Source organism: Drosophila ficusphila, unplaced genomic scaffold (genome assembly GCF_018152265.1).
Source record: "Drosophila ficusphila isolate 14025-0441.05 unplaced genomic scaffold, ASM1815226v1 contig_607, whole genome shotgun sequence".
Taxonomy (NCBI): domain Eukaryota; kingdom Metazoa; phylum Arthropoda; class Insecta; order Diptera; family Drosophilidae; genus Drosophila; species Drosophila ficusphila.
The window spans coordinates 30,523-48,920 of record NW_025064537.1 but is presented as its reverse complement, the minus strand read 5'-3'; the positions used below and the strand labels follow the sequence as shown (position 1 = coordinate 48,920).

At 39.4% G+C, this 18,398-nt stretch overlaps 1 protein-coding gene across 1 annotated transcript; it reads left to right on the top strand.

The window, feature by feature from the left end:
* Window positions 1-8,459: 8,459 nt before the first annotated feature.
* On the top strand, window positions 8,460-13,223 carry LOC108100905. Its single transcript, XM_017205019.2, has 4 exons — window positions 8,460-8,574; window positions 8,636-11,287; window positions 11,814-12,259; window positions 12,309-13,223. Exons 1-4 carry the CDS (start codon window positions 8,536-8,538, stop codon window positions 13,147-13,149), a joined length of 3,978 nt encoding a protein of 1,325 aa, XP_017060508.2. The 5' UTR covers window positions 8,460-8,535; the 3' UTR covers window positions 13,150-13,223.
* Window positions 13,224-18,398: the final 5,175 nt, after the last annotated feature.

The window sequence follows — 18,398 nt, the reverse complement described above, 5'->3', positions numbered from 1 at the left end:
ATGGAAAATTATCTTTAACAATTAATTGCAAATTGTTTTTACCTCTAGTTGCTTTCATCATCAATCAAGTTTTATGACATATTAGTTTGTACTAAACCAAACCCAAAATGTTTATCAACTCCCCTTTTAAATAAATAACCTATTATTTTATGAGACGACTCTTCAGACACTTCCCTTATTTATTGCGATTGATTCAACACCCCTAAATCTTTTTTCCCATTTGAATGGAAGTCAAAAGGCTCCAATGGTAGGCCTACCTCATCGATTCCTCTGAATGATAATCCCCGAGCATCCTCTGCCATCCCTGATAGGCAAGCTGCCATGCCTGAAATGAAAAAATAGAGTGCCAGGCAACAAATCCGAGTCAAGTATTCGGGCAAACAAATGGTTGCCCCAAAGGGGAAAAGCGAAGAGTCAAATGCTCAAATGCTCACACAAATATGTCACGCACAACCAGAAAAACAACAACAACTGCAGAGAGCAAAGAAAATAGGAAACAATTCGAAACAAAAAAGTGTTTTAAAAAATATGTGTAGGGGAAAAAAGTAAAAGCGAATGGAACAAGGTTCGTCGGGTTCAAATGAGGCAAGTCAGACAGACAAAAACCGAAAAGCAAACAGCAAACCAAAGCGCCTAAAACTTTTTTCTTCGCCTGTTTGCTCATTTCGATGAAGAAGCAACAGTTCCGATGATAAGCAATTCTGTACGAAAAACAAGAGCTCTGAAAGGGAAAACGAAACCGAATCGAAAACTAGAAAAGAATGAGACCGACTGAAAAAATATGCCCAAGAGGGCGTCAAAGTTGACGCTTATCTGCGCCTCATTTGCCAAAGGAAAAAGGCGGCATCGCAGCCTCATCAATTTCAAAGGCCTCGACCGTCGGAGCCAAAGATTGGACAACTGACAGCTGTCCGCGGGAGGAGCCATAGGAATAAATATCCCACCATGGTCCAAAAACAAGAAACAAGAAGCACCATTGCCAAATTTCATACAATATATGGTTTAGAACAGACTAAAAGATACCATATTAACAAGAAAAATCTTTTAAAAACATATCATTTAAATTCAATTTACAAAATTATAATTTGTTTCTCTTCACCAAAGAATAAAAAAAAACCAAATGTTTGAAATACTAAATACTTATATTCTGCACTATGTTTTCTGTATATATTCAACCTCTCGAATATTTTTAAAATGTCAAAGATTTACTCGCCTAAATATTTTATTTTCGAGATCAAGCCCAACCGACACCTGAATGACAAATACCTCTTGGCTGCTCTTCAAATAGCCAAATTAAGTGGGAGAACAGTGGACAGTGTCGCGTTAAAGTTCACTCAACTTTCAACCCGTAATTTGTCATTGTGCCAGGCGCTGTGAGTAGCCAACTGAAAGCGACTCCCGACAGCTGCCACTGTTTTTTTTCACCGCTTTCCACTTTTCCCCGATTAAGCCCCACAGATTTTCCCAAGAACTCGTGCAAAAAGTGTCCGCCACTGGACAACGTCATCGCTGGCCAAATAATAAATATTAAAATCATTTGCGGCAGTGGCACATTTCCACCATCGTTTCCGATCCCCCAAAAATCGGAGACTTCTGTCTGCTTGAGGTGATGCCGCCACTGCAACGCTGCGTATACGCAATAAAATTTGTGTTAATGCAAAATGCTTCTGACTGTCGCATTTTTGTGGAGAAAACGGCTAACAAATGCCAGATCACAGGCACGAGTCTCGAGTGGGTGGTGATTAATTTTCGTATTGTTCTTTGCGATACATTTCCCTCCTCAATATATTCTTTATTCCTTTTCATTTTCATTTTATTTTTTTTATTGCTTTCCCGTCGCGACATTTCCCCAGATGGTTTTCTGGTCGTCTGCTTGAATGTGCATTGTGCTTAAGTGCGGTGGTTGTCTTGCTCTTTAGCGGGAAAGGGCATTAAACAAATTTATTGGGGTATTGCAATATATTCAATACTTACAAATTTTACTTAATTTAAAAAACTTTATATTTTAACCAACAGGCTATGGTGTTCTTAAAATTACATTTTTTTAAAGAGATTTTTCCAACTTTAAAATGCCAAGAAACTAATAAACTTTTTTCATATTTAAGCTCTAACGTTTTACTCTGAAGCTTATAAAAGTTATGTTTACCTCTAACAATAATACATTACATTTATTTTCCTAAAAATGTGCGGTTGTTTTATTACTAAATTATAGAGTGTTAAAATTTAAAGGACCAGCAAATAAAAATAAAATTAAAACACTAGATTAGATTAAGTTAAAATAAAAATGGGAAAGTACCGAAAATATATTATATATACGTATATGAAAACAAAACTCAACTTTACAAGAACAAATTATTTTATAATTTTATTTGATACTATTCAAAAATCTTTTTAATTTCAATTTTAGTTTTATGTAGTTCAGTCTATTAGAACACAATAAATAAAAAGCTTTTGATGCATTCAAATCAAATATTAAAGTGTACCTAAGATAGCTTTAACTTGATTAGAATGACAGCTTCCTTTTTACCTTTTTTTTCCTAGAGCAATCTATATCCGACCTCACGAACGCATTTATTTCACACAGCCTTTCAACATTTCCACGCATTTCCCGCAACTTAAATCAATTTGGTTTTACTTTGACTGGGCAGGATGAGGACTTTCCTCTGACCGGCTCCACATCGAAGGATGCCAAATAATTTGCAATGCAAACAGGACTCGTGTCCTGAATCACACCGAAGGCATACGTGGTGGAAATGCGATGGAAATGCGACGGAGGGAAAGGCGAATATATATTGGTGGAATTTCAACTTTGACAGACGATGACGAAGAGTTCCTTTCGTGTCGTTAATAATAATAATAATAATAATAATAACAGCGATGGCAGCGCCGAAAGCCCCCCGTAATGAAATTTATTTCGTTCGAAGTAACAAAGCTTTAAATGCGTTCCGAAAGAATCTCAACTTCAAAAGCCCGATGTGAAATGAAAATTCCTCGAATCGCTAAGTGAATTGGCCTTGGAATGGAATTAGAGGCGGCTTTTTCCACCACCCAATCATCATTATCGTCGTCATTGAGTCGAGTGTAAAATGTAATTTATAGACACTAAGAACTCTGGCCAACAGGTTGCCAACTGGTTTTACAATACGCCAATACGAAACCCACCAAGAATTACAATAAAGAGTGTAAAGCATAAAAAAAATAGCCCAAAGCGGAAGCGAATTCTACAAATTTCATTTACAAACAGTCCTTGAAGATCCAGTGGTGACCAAGAGCAAGACAGGTGCAGCTCGACAGGTGAGTGCCAATTAGCACATTACAACGGTGGAAAATCTAGCCGAGGAGTTCGGGTTTCGATATTGATGAGAACGAAGAGGCGCTTCGCATAAATCGCATAAATATGCTAATTAGCCAAGTGCCGCACGACGAGAACGCAAACGTAAACATTCTGCGCTGTTCGCTTGAATTTGTTTAGAATTAATTCCAGCCGCCAAATCATTTGCATAAGTTGTGTGAATGTTTAATGGACTTGTTTGGCGAAACCAACCGAAAGCGATCCCAAAATAAAAGCGCGACTCGGAGCGGCGGAAAGTAAAAGTTAATTATCGCACAAGACTAGAATCGTCAATTGGGTCTCGTCTAGAATTGGGTCAATGGAATCGTCGTCGGGGGAATCGATGAATGAAAATGAAATTGCTTTCACAACCACCACGCCTGATAAGATTTCAAATTGTTTAGTAACTTGAGTAGCTGAATAGGATTTTTTTCGAGCACTTCTTCTGCTCGCCAATTGCCCTCTGACCCGCGGCCCGTGATTAAGCATACGCAGCGTGGCCAAAGACACCCAAGAAGCTGGAAATAAAAAGAAGCTGAAAAGAAATAAGAGCGATAAGCCGGCTCTTCGGAGGATGGAAGAGGTCGCTAAGAGGGCAAAGAAACTGAAACTGAAACTCAAACTGAAACTGAAAGAAACTAGCGCTCAGCGCTCGAAACACGAACCGGTGGCTTAGAGAGCTCGACTCTTAAAAGTAAACCAGAACCAGAAGTCAGGAGCCCACAGAAACCGTGATAAGTCCAAGCAGAATTGGAGGCTGTCCAAGAAACGAACTCGGATTTCCACACAGCTGAGACAACGGAAGATTTCCATTCAGCAAACTGATTAAATTTGTTTATTATGTCACTCTCTGTCTATCTGTCATTCTGTTTGTCTGTCTGCCTTTATGGTCTTCTATTCCAGCTCTTAAATCCCATAATGAGGGAACAATCGATGGCTTAGTCCCCCCATTTGTTTGCCAACCTCCGATTTCTTATCGATGGAGGGCAAATTGAATTTGGACTGCTGCTTATCGGGCTTTTGTTTATCGAGTGTCCCAGAATATCTGCAACAGATATAAGATACGGCGACGGCGACGGCGACGGCGACTCTTGTGCCAAATATTTGGCAGATAACAAAAGCGAAAAAAGGAGGAGCACTCGGCACAAAAAGTGCAAGTACGTGACGAGAGTTGGATGTTCGTAGCAAAGGGAAAGTGCTTCCCGGGAGTAAAACTGCAGTCGATTCAGGTTTACGTGGCTTGTTTGGATTGTTCTTTGGGGCAGGGGCTTCTCTCTGGGTGCCTCGAAAGGCGATAAAAATTAGCTCGTTGAGCTTCGAAATTGTGTGCTCCTAGTCCACGTCTCATGTTTACACGTGCCACCATTTGCGTTATCAACCAAAACCTGAGCGCAGCTCCGTCGCCTTTTCATTTTCGGTTTACAGCACAGTCCAAGTTCAATTGGCTTCGGCTTTTGGAATGGTTCCACGCTCTTCGGACATGACTCAATGCGGACATTAATCATGCATCTCAGTTACACACACCTATATATTTACCTCTGTATATATGGTTTTTTTTTCAACTAACTGGGCGAACAAAGGGTGTTAGAATACTTTTTGTTTCAGCATCGCTGAGCAGAGATTTAAGAGGTGGAAAAAAAACAAGCAAGAGCGGCAACCGCAAAACAACAATAAAGAAACCAAACGAAAATTACTTTTCTACTAATTGCAACTCTGGAACTGCTGAGGTCATCAGGTGGACTACGATTAGGTGGGGTGAGGAGGGAGGGGGGAAGGGGGAGGTGCAGATCATTTGGCCAACAGTTGAAAACAATGCACAGGAAATTCGCATTTACTCAGTGCCGGAGAAAAGCCAACAATAAACCAACAAAAATGCCATGCAACATCAACGTTTTCCTTTGCCATTGTAGAGTGGAATTCGCACAAAGCCTTGGATTGAATAATGATGCCGGCGGGATCAGGGGGAATCGGTGGGGGAATAGCTTATTTTTCAGATTGAAATTCTTTCTCCGGCGTATTCTGCTTTGCTTAGGGCTTAGGTTTGTAAAATATATTGCTGTGCAACGGAGAAATTTCTATTTCATTACACAATTGGCTCTTTAAAATTCTTACTTTTAGGAAACAGAATTGGTGCACAGTTAAATTTTTTTTCATTCGACTATTTGCTCTTTAAAATTCTAGCTTTTAACAAACAAATAAAGAACCGAATAAAATTTTTTTAAATATTTTAAACAGCCTAATAAATTTTATAATTTTTAAATAAGATTATTTTTTTTAATATCACAGACATATTAAATTTAATTTTTTAAGAGTTAATAAACAAGAGCTAAATAAAGCGTAAAGGTTGAGAGAATAGTTGTCAGTATAAATTAAAACGATTATAGCTACATTTTTTATTTAGTTTACCATTCCAAAAAGAAAAAATCTTAAAAGTTTTTATAAACCACTGAAACAGTTAAAATTTTAAGACAATTAAAGTTGAACAATTTAAACCTGCCATTAATGAATACAAGTGATTTTGTTTTGTCTTTATGTTTCTATTTTTCTTCTTAAATTTTTAAATCTTAAATTTGTACTTTATATTAGGTAAACCTTAAATTCTATACCTATTATTTTAATGAGTGACAACACTTTTCCGCAGTCAGTCCGCTTGAAAAGAACCCCTAATCGGGGCCCTTCTGCCAAATTACTCCGCCTTCATTGGGATCATTGTCGGCCCAGCTCCACTCGGTTGGCAATTGACGTGTGGCTGCAGCCTCGATTGCATAACACCTGACAAATGCAATCCAGGCAAAATGCATCGACGATGCCGATGATGACGATGGCCTCAAGTGAAAAACACTCACGCAAACACGCGACGCACTTTGGGCCCTGGATTTTCGCTGGGTGGCTTCATTCCAACGGGTACTTTAATAAAGTGCAGTCCAAATTGTGGGCCATCAGGCAGCCTTGTTATTTGTTGTTTTTTTGCTCAGTGGTGGTGCTGTTGCTGTTGTGCTGTTGAGCTGTCGAGCTGTGGTGCTGATGCAGTGGTGCTTTTGTGCTCTGGTGATGTGGTGCTGTGGTGCTGCAGTCGTAGCAGTTGCAGCCACCGTGGCGTCAATTATCGCCGCTGTACGCAAAGTGGGGCAGGCAAATAATAAAAACGCGCCCAAACCCAAACGCAGTCGTCAGGCTCAAAGCACTTCATTGTCAAATGAGCTTAAACACGCCCCTCGGCCCCAATTCACCCCCCCCCCTCTTCCCTCCCTCTGAAGACCCCATCCACATCCCCATCTCCAGCTCCATTCTCGTTTTCATTTGTGCAGCACTCTTTGCCGCGTTTTCGGTTTCATTTTACTTCATCATCACTACGTTGCGATACCCTAACTATCGGTATTTGCTAAAACAAATTTACAAACTCCTTTAAGAACTCATCATTTAATATTTAAGCGATAAAGTAAATGGAAAATATATAAATACAATATATATTTTTTTTGCATCAAAAATGTTGTACAACTGTTAAAATTTAAAAAAGGAAAAGTTATTTCAAAAACAAAAACTAAGAGCTTAATTTGATTTTTACTTCTGTGCAACTATAAAAATGTTTTCTCTTTTTAAAATCCTCTCTAAAATAAACAATTTTAGCAATTACAAAAAAAAATCCTAGAGACACAATTTTTAATATAACTTTATAAAAAATATTTTTCCTAAGGTCAAGGTTACTAAAAATAATTTTTATTTATCAAAATTTGTCTATAAAATTTTGAAACGTACTTTAAAAACTAGGAAACAATATTGGGACTAAGATGGAAATATACCAAATGGAAAATATTAACGAAACTTTTTACGAAAATGGGGAGGGCAAGGCCCGTTTTTAATATTTAATGGCAAATCCATAAAAAAATTGCTGTAAAATTAGAGGGTATTAACGTAGTATTTCTTAAAAAAAAACCCTCTTGTTGGTTTTTCTTTATTTTCTGCTGTTTTGTTCGCCGTTTTCACGCCTCACTTGCCGCCTTGTTTGCCTCGTTCGCTGATTTGCTGATTGATGGCGACGTCTGCAATTGAGACTGCTGCTCCAACTGAAAATTGCTGCTCCAACTGAGAAACTGCTGCTCCAACTGCGAATGGAGCTTCGTATTCGTCTCCGCGCAGGTGTCGCCGCCTAATTAAATGAAGGCAACGCTCACGCATGCGTAACCTGCAAACACTCCCATGTTGTTGGGTTTCCCCTTCCCCACCTCCTCTTCTCCACCTCCCCCTTTCCCCTCCCCATTCCCCTTCCCCATCGAACGCCCTTCGCAATGCATTGTTAAGAAAATAGGTCAATATGCAATTATTGCACTTTTTTCGCTCTGTGGGCTCAGCTTCGTTTGCGTCACTTGCGGAGAGTTGGCAATAATCATAATATGGCTACTTCACTTGGCAAAGCAATCAAGCCGAGGCCTCCGAGGTGTTGATTTTGTTAATATTTACCCGCTGCCCCTTCCCCCTTCACTCTTGCTCTTCTCCCAGCGATTCTGTGCCGTGTCTGCCGCCGCTCCCAATTCGCGGAACTCGGAAAGGAGTCGATGCTTCGATGCCTCGATGCCACAGCCACAAGTTCTATGGGTTAATGAAGCGACGCCGCAGCTTGTTTGGTGCGCTCCAATTTCGAGGCTGATGGCGAACATTTAAGGGGAACTCCAAATTGATTTTGGGAAGTGCGCAGAAAGTCAGTTTAAGGGGAAAACTTTTAACGAGGTTCTCTGTTACTCAATAATATTTATTAAAACCATACATACTACAAATGTCATAAATGGAAAAAAGGAAGACACATTGGGCATACTTAATATTTGAATAAAAGAGCTAAAATTGCCAACTAACTTTGTCGAGGAAAAAAATTTTATAAATATTTCATGTTGTCTGGTTTTTTAAATTGGTGTGTAGTTTAGTTATTATTGCTTAGTAATTGAACTTAATTATACAAAAACTAAGGGTTAAACAATAACAAAATAGTATTATATATACTTATAAATAAAAGAGGTAAAACCATCAATAAATGTTACCTAAAAGTATTTATCTTTTAAACATATTTAAGTGACTTCTAAAAAACCACATCTTACTTTCAGAAATATGTCTAATTTTTGAAAAATAACTATGATATAAGCACCACATTTAGGCACCCACACAAAAGTCCCTTTCGGTACCATCCCAAAATCAGTCCTTGTTGGAACGGAAACATGAGGGTCCTGCAGGGCGGCAAAAGCTTCCTGAACATCGTAAGTCCAACGAGCAACCTTAAATATTGCAAAACCTCCATTTAAATCGAATAACTTATAGAGCAAATGCAGTGTGCGATGGTGCAGCAAGGGCAAGTCATATATTCCACCAAAAGAGCTTTCCGAAATGGCCAAGAAATCCATGGCAGCTCGCAAACTTATTTTTTCCACTCGTCTAGAACCAAAAAGTAAGAAGCCATCAGAAACTCCAACTTTGGAAATAATTTGCAGGGCTCTAGCATCAGTGAACTCTGCAGGAAAATCGGGAAGTTCAGGTGATGTTGGCAAGTCAAAGGAGCCAATTAAAAGTGAAAACAAGGATCAAATTCCGATTGGTTTCAACAGCGAGACAAAAGAGAAAAAACCGAATTGTACCCGAGTTGTTCCAAGAGAGCATTTTTCACCACAACCGAAAGTTCAATCAGAACCTCTTGAAATTAAATCGCAAATTCCTATAATATTTAATTGTAAAACATGTAGTGAAACACCTGTGAAAACTCAAGCAGCTTTTGGATTAATGATTGTTAATTGCAAAACTTGCAGTGGAGATGGCGGTAACCAATTTGGAGAATCGATATTGGGAAGTGCAATACCCTCGCAAAAAGTAAATAATACAAAGCAAATTGATAGCGTTGTGAGGAAGCTCTCAAAAACTCCTCCAAAACCTTCAAGTAGCAAAGATCCGTCCTCAAAAAATGATGTAAAAGCTTCTGCACAACCTGAAAAATCACCAGAATCAACACCTCTTGAAGAGAGATTTTCCATGCCTCAGAAGAACGCTTTTCCCATTGGAAGAAATCCCTGCGTGGATGGCAAGAAAAAAGGCAAGCCAGCTGGTGATTTAAAGCAATCTACGGGAAGATGTGCAAATCAAGGTAAACCTATAATTGAAGGTAATATTCCAGATGCTAATGTTAAATTGAATGCGCCGGAAACAAAAAAATCTCCTGTAGTTGCTACAGTTGAAGCAAAGCCAAAAGTCGAACAGCCGATAAAAAATATCCCACCAACAGAGAAAAATGGCGGAAGTCCTTGTAAGGAAGGTAAAAGAGATGTAGATAAACCTAAATGTTCAAGCCCAAAACCGGAAAAAAAAGAGCCGCTTGTTGAGCAATGTAAGGAAGAAAAGAAAAAAGAAAAATGCCCATCTGAAAAACAAAACGAGAAACCGAAGTGTAAAGGGGTAGCTACTGTTCCAAGTGATTCCCCTAAAGTTAAGTCAAAACCACCAGAAAGTATTTTAACAAAACCAAAACTACCAGAGGAAAAATTACGTAAACAAGGTATTGCCAATCCAGAGCAACCAAAGGATAAGCCAGTAAATCCTCCGATTAAAGCTACTGCTCCTCCAAAACCCTCTCCAAAGTCAGAACCACAATCCCCAGAAGAAAAGCCACCACCAATATCAACTTCCAGGTTTTCCATGCCCCTTTTGATGGCTTTTCCCCAGGGCAGAAATCCTTGCCGAGATGGACCCAGGAAAGCAGCTAAAGCAGAGCCTAAGGAAGCTGAAGGAGATTCCTGTGAATCAGAACCAGATCCTTGTGCTTTAGCTAAGAAAAAACCGGATGGTTGCTCCATGAAAACTTCCCTAGCTTCGGAAGCTTCCAAAACCGCTGAAAAAGTTATCGACTCTACTCCAGCAACTAAAGATTCCTCCAAAGATAAAGATTCCCCAGCAGTTAAGGGTTCCTTACCAACTAAAGAAATTAAAGTCTCTGTGGATCCTTCAGCTGATAAGAAAATTGAAAAATCTAAAGACCTTCCTGCGTGTAAAGAAATCGAGGTCTCTGTGGATCCATCAGCTACTAAATGGTGTCTAAAAGTCCCTGGGGATCCTTCTCCTGATAAGAAAATTGAAATATCTAAAGAACTTCCTGCTGCTAAAGATATTAAAGTATCTGTGAATCCTTCAGCTGATAAGAAAATTGAAATATCCAAAGAACTTCCTGCTGCTAAAATAAAGGTCTCTGTGGATCCTTCAGCTGATAAAAAAATCAAAGTCTCTGCGGATCTTCCAACCGTTGAAGTGCAAGCTGCCGCCCAAAAAGCTCAACCAAATTCTCAATCTAAAAAAGTGAAGAGATCTGATAAAAGCTGCGAAATAAAACAAGATTGCATTTACAAACCGAAACAATCGAAGTACAAATGTGACGAGAGTTCCGAAACAGAAAAGGTTGACGATTCAGAAACTGAACCCGAATTAAAGAAGTTTCCAGCTCTTCCCCTGAAACAAAGTCTCGCAAGTTATGTAAGCAGCATTGAGCCACTTCTCACAAAGGAGGAGCTCAAAGAGGAGATGGAAATAACCAAAAAGTTTCTGGAGAACGAGGGAAAGGATCTGCAGGAGCTCCTGGAGAAAGAGGCAGAATCTAGCAGCAATTGGCTAACGCCACGATGGACCCAAGCTGCATATTTGACCTACCAGGCTCCCCTTACCGTCTTCTCAAGTCCCGGCATCTCATTTCCCATTCAAGAGTTCAAGGAACCCATCGATTACGTCAACTTTGCTGCCAAGGCGATTTACGCAACTTTCGAGTTTAAACAGCTGATTGACCAAAACAAAATTCCAGTGGTCAAGATGGGTAGTGACCATCTGGACAACAGTCAATTCTGTAAAATCTTTGGCACAGTTCGAAAGCCAGGACGATTCTGCGATACTCTAGAGCAGCACGATGGTTCTAAATATGTTGTGGTCGTACATAAAAATAACGTAAGTAAATACTTAATTTTAAAGAATAAAGTGTGTATTTAATATAAAAAAGAAAAGTTTTTAACCAAGTATTTTGTTAGCCACAGCTTTTTATAGTTGCAATCGAAAAACTTTCTTGCTAGCCGAAAATATTAATGCAGTGAAAATAAAAACATATACTCAAGCTTGCTAACTATTGTCTTCATAGGCAGAACTCCTTATTTTTAGTCTTAAAGCTATTTTAAATATTTTCCTTAACCGAAGAAAATATTAAAAAAAACTAGATTAAGAATTTTAAGCCAAATGCAAACATTGAAATTTTACTTAAGTAATGAATAGGGTTAATCTTTTAAGAAAACGGAACAAATTTAATTTTATATGAGACACTATAAAATAAGCAAATAATATAATATAATAATAATAGAAATTAAAAAAACAATTAAGAATCATAATACACAGAACATACATACAAATATATTTACAAAAATGCTTAAAAACCTTCCTTCTGAATATAACTAAAAAACGATCTCTCCAATATTCCTTTTAGTACTTTAAGTTGCCAGTCTGTTCGGAAGGTTGTCCATTGCATGTGAACAGTTTGCGAGATGCCCTGCAGGAGATCATCGACTGTCCCCAGAAGAAGGGGGAACCCATTGGCCTGCTGACCCACGACAACAGGAGCAATTGGGCCGAGGCCCGCGGAGTACTCAGTTGTCCACATGGCAATGTCGACTCCATCCAGGCCATCGAGCAATCCCTGTTCGTGGTCTGCCTGGATCAGTGTCTGCCCATTGCGAAGGGCAAGGAGAGAGTACTCCAAGCACACCAGCTCCTCCACGGCGGAGGACTCCGGGAAAATAGCGCCAATCGATGGATGGACAAAACCATCCAGCTGATCGTGAACCCAAATGGATTGGCTGGTTTTTGCTACGAACATTCCCCCGCCGATTGTCAGCCGTTGGCCATGTTGATGGACTTTGTCCACCAGAAAGTGTAAGTAATCAAAAGCTAATTAAATTTAAAATAAAATATATATTTTTAGTACGGAGGAGAACTATGGTTGCGACTCCGGTAATTCGGAAAAGGAAATCACCACAACTCTGCTGAAATTTCAGCCCATAAATGATTGCATTAACTTGTGGTTGTGCCAAGCAATGCGAAATATTTACAAGATCTCAACTCAGGTGCAGTTGAACGTATTCGACTTCGATTGCCATGGAAAGTGTTTCATCAAGGCCCAGGGTCTAAATCCAGATAGCTACATACAGATGGCAATTAGTTTAGCGTACTACTCCATGTACAAGAAAATACCCGCGCAGTACGAGCCCGCTCACTTGAGGATTTTCACTGAGGGAAGAACCGAAGCCATTAGATCCACATCTAATGAATCGAAGGCCTTCATTTTGGCCATGGAATCGGAAAGCGCTTCCGATAAAGTGAAATTGGCAGCTCTTCACAGTGCGGTGGATGCCCACGAAAAGTTGACCAAGGAGGCCCTAATTGGCCAGGGAATCGATCGCCATCTGTTTGGTCTGCAGCAAATGGCCAAGGAGAACTGCATTCCTCTACCGGAATTCTTCCAATCAAAGGGTTTCATTAAATCCGTTACCTTTCAGCTCTTCACCTCCCAGGTGGCCACTTCCAACGAAGGATTCATGTCGCACGGACCCCTTTTATCCGATGGCTACGGCATCTGCTACAATCCCCAGGAGAAAAAGATAATATTCTCCATCTCCGCCTGGCAAACTTGCCCAACAATAAGCCCTGTGAAGTTTAGTAAGGCCATCAAGAGATCCCTAAATGCCATGAGGAAACTGATCCTGAAAACAGGAGGCGATCGCGTGGGCGAAGATCCTTGCAAGTGCGAGAAAGTACTAACCTAAAAAGGGAATTTCTTACGGATACCCTCATGTTTTTCGTTTCATAACAAGGCAAATAAACACTTGAGATGCATTAACCAAGCCAATTTAACTGGGTTCAGGGTCGTTGAAAAACGAATTCGCATTACTCACGCCGAAACCATGCTCACCTTTGACAAGAGTTAAGCTGGCGACTCGTGAAATTCTCTTCGAGAACATTAGCCTGACTCAGAGTGCAAAAAAAAAAAGAGTGTGCAGCCACCTCAGATCATCCGAGATCGCCCACGGGGTTCAAGGGGAGATCACTCACATGCTGGCCAGCTCGCTAATTCATTTTGCAGTCAAGTGAGTGGCTAATTTGGGAAAAGAATGAGGAGTTACGTGACTAATAAAATTGCTCATTTTCATTACTTTCGCACATAACTAACAGCAGTAAAAGAAAAATTCTTATAGAGTCGCATTTAATTGGAAAGCGCTGTGTAGAATTTAAAAGATTGAACTACCCACCGTACTTCTTCTATTCGATGAACCACTGACCCACTTTGCTCATGAATGCGGCGCCTTCTTCTCTCGGGGCCAAAGATTCATAGCCCCTTGCCCCTCGAGCTCCCCATTATCATCCATATCATCATATTTGCCGTCCAGTTCTTATGCAACATTTGCAGATGCATTTTGCTCTCGGTTTCTCGGTTCTCTGTTCTTTGCTTTCTGCAGTTTTATTACTAAATTAAGTAATTGGTACAAGAAGCCGCCTCCAAAGACCCGTTTTTCTATCTCTGCCTTCGAGATGTTCTTCTGTATTTGTAGGAAAATGTATATCTGTGACTGAGTATCTGATCTATTAGACCGCTGGCAAACTCACAACTGCATCTGGGCATCCCACATTTAGAAGCGTGCTCTGTGTTCTTCTTTTACATATAGTTCTTCGGTATTCCACTTCTACTTTTTATTGCGAATGTGATTTGCAGATGCGGATTCCAATTCAGTCCACGAATTTTCCAAAAAAGTGGCGACACATAAGCTAGATATGATCGGTGCAGCTGCATTGGCTTCTATGACTAAATCTATATACATATATATTAATATCTCTACAGCGAAAAAAGTGTTCCAGGGAATTAGGACCTATTTAAAAACAATCCATTGCACAGTATTTCTGTCATTAGTAAAATAATAAGCACTCTAATTGATGACTCCACTTCGTAACAAAACTAATTATATTTGCACTAAAAGCTTAATTTTAAAGTGATTAAAATTGGTTGATAATGGATGATTTAATGGAACCAATCAAAAATAAATTCCTCCACAAATTTAATATAAATGTTATCTTTAGAACCCCCTACAATTAAATAAAATGGATAAAAAGAAAGTTTTCTATATTTTTTTAAACTTAATGTAGAAATTTACTTTTTATTAAAGTTAGATAGAAATGGTACAATCCAATGGAAAAGTAGTTTTTTATATTATATATATATTTTTAAGCGGTCGCCAAATAACTCCACAATATTCTTTATTCTCAAGCTAATTTGTTGGTTACTTTTAAGCTAATTTCGAAATTCGCTTTAACCTGTGCGGATTGGAGTTCAGCTCGCCAAACTGAGCGTGTGAATCACACGCCTTTCCGAAACCGATCTTTATCTTCGAGGGGGCGTGGTCCGTCGGTCAGCCCTCCTCTCACGTGCTGCTCGTCATCGCCGTCCACAATCTGATCTCATTTTAATCACAGCTAATGAATGTCAACACTAATTGCCACTTGAGTGCCACCATTTGGGGCGGAGGGAAGTTGGGGGGACGGGGCTCAAGGGGTGGACCCCCAAAATGATCTCAAACAAAACAAAGTTAACAAGCGGCAAACAAAAAATAAAAGACTCAAACAAAAGGCAAACAAAACTGCGAAAGCCTAATTACTGGTTGTCATAACTATATGGGGCACAAACTTCTCTTTTTCTGTGCTTTTTTTTGGGAGGGGGAAAACGGGTTGAAGGGCGGAGGAGTGCGTCATATAAACAACTTAATATTTACAAAAATTTACACAAATTAATTAACCAATTAAGTGCACGTAGAGCAGACAAGTTAGGTCATTAATCATAGAGTGCTTCTATGACGAACCACGGAGTCCCCTCGAGCTAATGATGTGGTAAAAACTCAATTCACAGACGCTTTAATGGGTTTATTCAAGGGTGATAGATGGATTAATCGATCTTTGGAGTTGTCAAAGCAGAATGAAATACTAAAAACCCATACACCATTTGTCACTAACTCTTTTTGTTGTCAAACCGCAAAATGTAAAACCTTATTTATTAATTGTCACAATATGTATATTAGTGAGCCACTGACACATTATACTATACATATTAATTAACTATTAAGAAGGCAATATTTCATTAAAAATATATATATAATGAACTAAATATCAAAGTGTTAATATTAAATATTTAAATATTTATAAAAATATGTCAAATATGTATTTTAAGCAAATAAAATTAAATTATAAACGCATACCTATTTGATAACCAAAATCGATCCTTTTTTAATAGCTTAGAACAAAACAACTTTTAAAAGCTTCAACTAAGAGATATAAAAACTTAACAAGAGGCTAAGTGGCTTTCTATAGCAAAACTATCGATCTCAATGCATTTGAGACCCCAAGTGATTAAGAGGGTTGCTTTTCCAAGTGGTGGATGCGAAATGCAGGCAGTCATCTGCTTAAACTTGCCTCGCCGGCCACATGGCGTATGAGTAATCGGCGCACTGCCTTAGCCTCAGCCATTTATGGATCCCCTGCAGCATCGATCGATCGAGTTGGCTCTCAAGCTCCTCGCCTCTTGGACAACGAATTCGATTCAACGATTGTTAGTCTGGCTGTTTGTTCGTTTGCTTGGTTGTTTGTTTGTTAGTCGGTTTGTTCCTCAGTTGCGATTCTGATTTCGAGCTGGTTCTGCGGCCATTTGGTGCCTTGTCATGCAGTTTTTGAGGATAGCCTGCGACCGCGCCAAGTTGGGGTCGCAATTCTTTATTTGTATTCCGAGTAATTGTCGTTCGGCGGCGGAGGTGATGTCATCCGGCAGGTAGATATATGTATGTATATATACCTATAGACTTGGGTGCCAGAGGTGGCTTTTTGCAGCAGTCATCGCTGCGAGTCGGTTGTCGTTGATGGATTCGTTGGGATTGGATTGGATTGAATTGGACTTGATGCTCTTGTCTTGGCCGCTTGCTGCGCATTTTGACCAATTTTAGCCAAGCTCAATTAGTCTTAACTGATGTCTCGCTCGTGTTCTTTTTTTCTCGTTTTCTTCTTTTTATAGAGCTCCTCGAGCGGGTGCTTATTGCTTTCTGATATCATTGGGGTCAAGGTTCCAAAGAGCCGAACCCAATTCTAAGCCCAATTCGGGCTGCTGCGCAATTCAAAGAAAGCCGTGCACATAAATTCAGTTGGCTAAATGTGCACAGGCATCGGTTGTATATATACTACACAGCATATACGTCTTTAATTAGCACCGAAATTAAACTTTTTGTTGGGCGGTGCTCTTTCTTTCCATTTATTTGTCGCATTACCTGCGACTTCATTTGCCCAACTCTCTCGTTCCAAAAAATGAACTCGGTTCGCAGTTGAAATATATTGTTCGAGATTCCAGTTTCCAAGCTGCTTTCCGTCGATCGACCGACTAATTCTTCTTTAAACAAACCGCGGAGAACCGAAAAATGAGCTGCCGTCGCTCGCAAAAAGTAAATTCAGAAATCTTCATAAACATGCTAACAAAAAGTTCTTTTGCCGGCGACCTTGGAATTTCAGTTCATCTGCTTTGCGTGCTTCATTTTATGGAATCGCCCCCTCGTCGCTTCCCTTGTGATTTGTTTTTTTTTTCCTTCGTATTTATTAATTCGTAATGCCATTTTACGTCTGGCCATTTGGAAGCCATAAAAAGACTCGCTTCGCTTTTCTTAGAATTCTCAGAATGGTCGAGTATAATAACGAATCTTTAGAATGCAAGTAGCCGAGGCGAAACCATTTGCCCAAAAGTATCTGCAAGATTGCGCAACCCACTCTCGCATTCTGAGTGCTCGATTTTGCTTTTTGCTTTGCTTTTGCTTTGGCCTCTTTGACTGCATTTTCCTTTTGTATATTTGCATTATTTTGGTTTTCGCCCCACTGTCCAATTGCATCTGCAGAACACATTCGCAATGGAAAGCAGAAGTGGAATGCCAAAGAAGAGCACATTGTGTGCCGCCCGCGATGCTCGGATGCAGATACGGGTCTAATAGATACAGATACTCAGATACTCGGATGCACAGACGCTCGCACACAGACACAGCAGACACAAAAAACAGGCGAGCATTTGGATTGCAGAATCCAAAGCGAATGCAGGCCAGTCTGGAAAGTCTGAAAAGTCTGGAAGAGGAGGGCCAGCGGGGCGTTTTCTTGTACCAATTACTTAATTTAGCAATAAAACGGCAGCAAGCAAAGAGCACAGAACCGAGAAACCGAGAGCAAAATGGACAGAACGCGAAATGCATCTGCAAATGTTGCATAAGAACTGGCCGGCAAATATGAGATGATTGTGGGTGAAAATTGGGGGGGTAAGGGGTTCTCAATCTTTGCCCCCGAGAGAAGAAGGCGCCGCATTCATGAGCAAAGTGGGTCAGTGGTGCTTCAAATGAAAATGGTGCGATGGCTGCGACTTAGAAATTTGCGCTATTGGTTTCCAATTGGGCGCAGAACACATTTTTAAAGTTTTTCTTTTTCTAAACAAAAAAATATAAATTTGGAATGCTTATTGTACGAGTACATTGTGTAATAGAACGAACCCTCTTTTATTGAAGTAATCAAATTGTCTTCTCACAAAAATAAATATTAATTTATGCACTTCAAATTTGTTGATTGTACATATGTGGATATGCCTTTGATTAGCACTTTTATGAAAGTAATTTGTACTTGTGGTACTTCAAAATTCATAAAATAGGTTTAATAATAGTTACATTATTTTCTGAAGCACCATTTTGCTCTTTAAAATTGTTAGAAACACCCATTTTAAAGATCTCGTTTTAAAATGTTTAAAGTTAAAATTTCTCAATATATTATATTTCAGTTCCATAAATTTTTTAGTTTTGAAATGGTTTTACTTCCGTTATTGTTAAAATAAATAATTTTAATCTTAAGTCATTTTTCTTTTCTATGGTTTTTACTATGAACCAATAGCATAATTGTGCCCAATTACCTTCCATTACCTTTTTATATAGAGGTATACCTTTTTGCTTGTCATAGTTCGACCTTA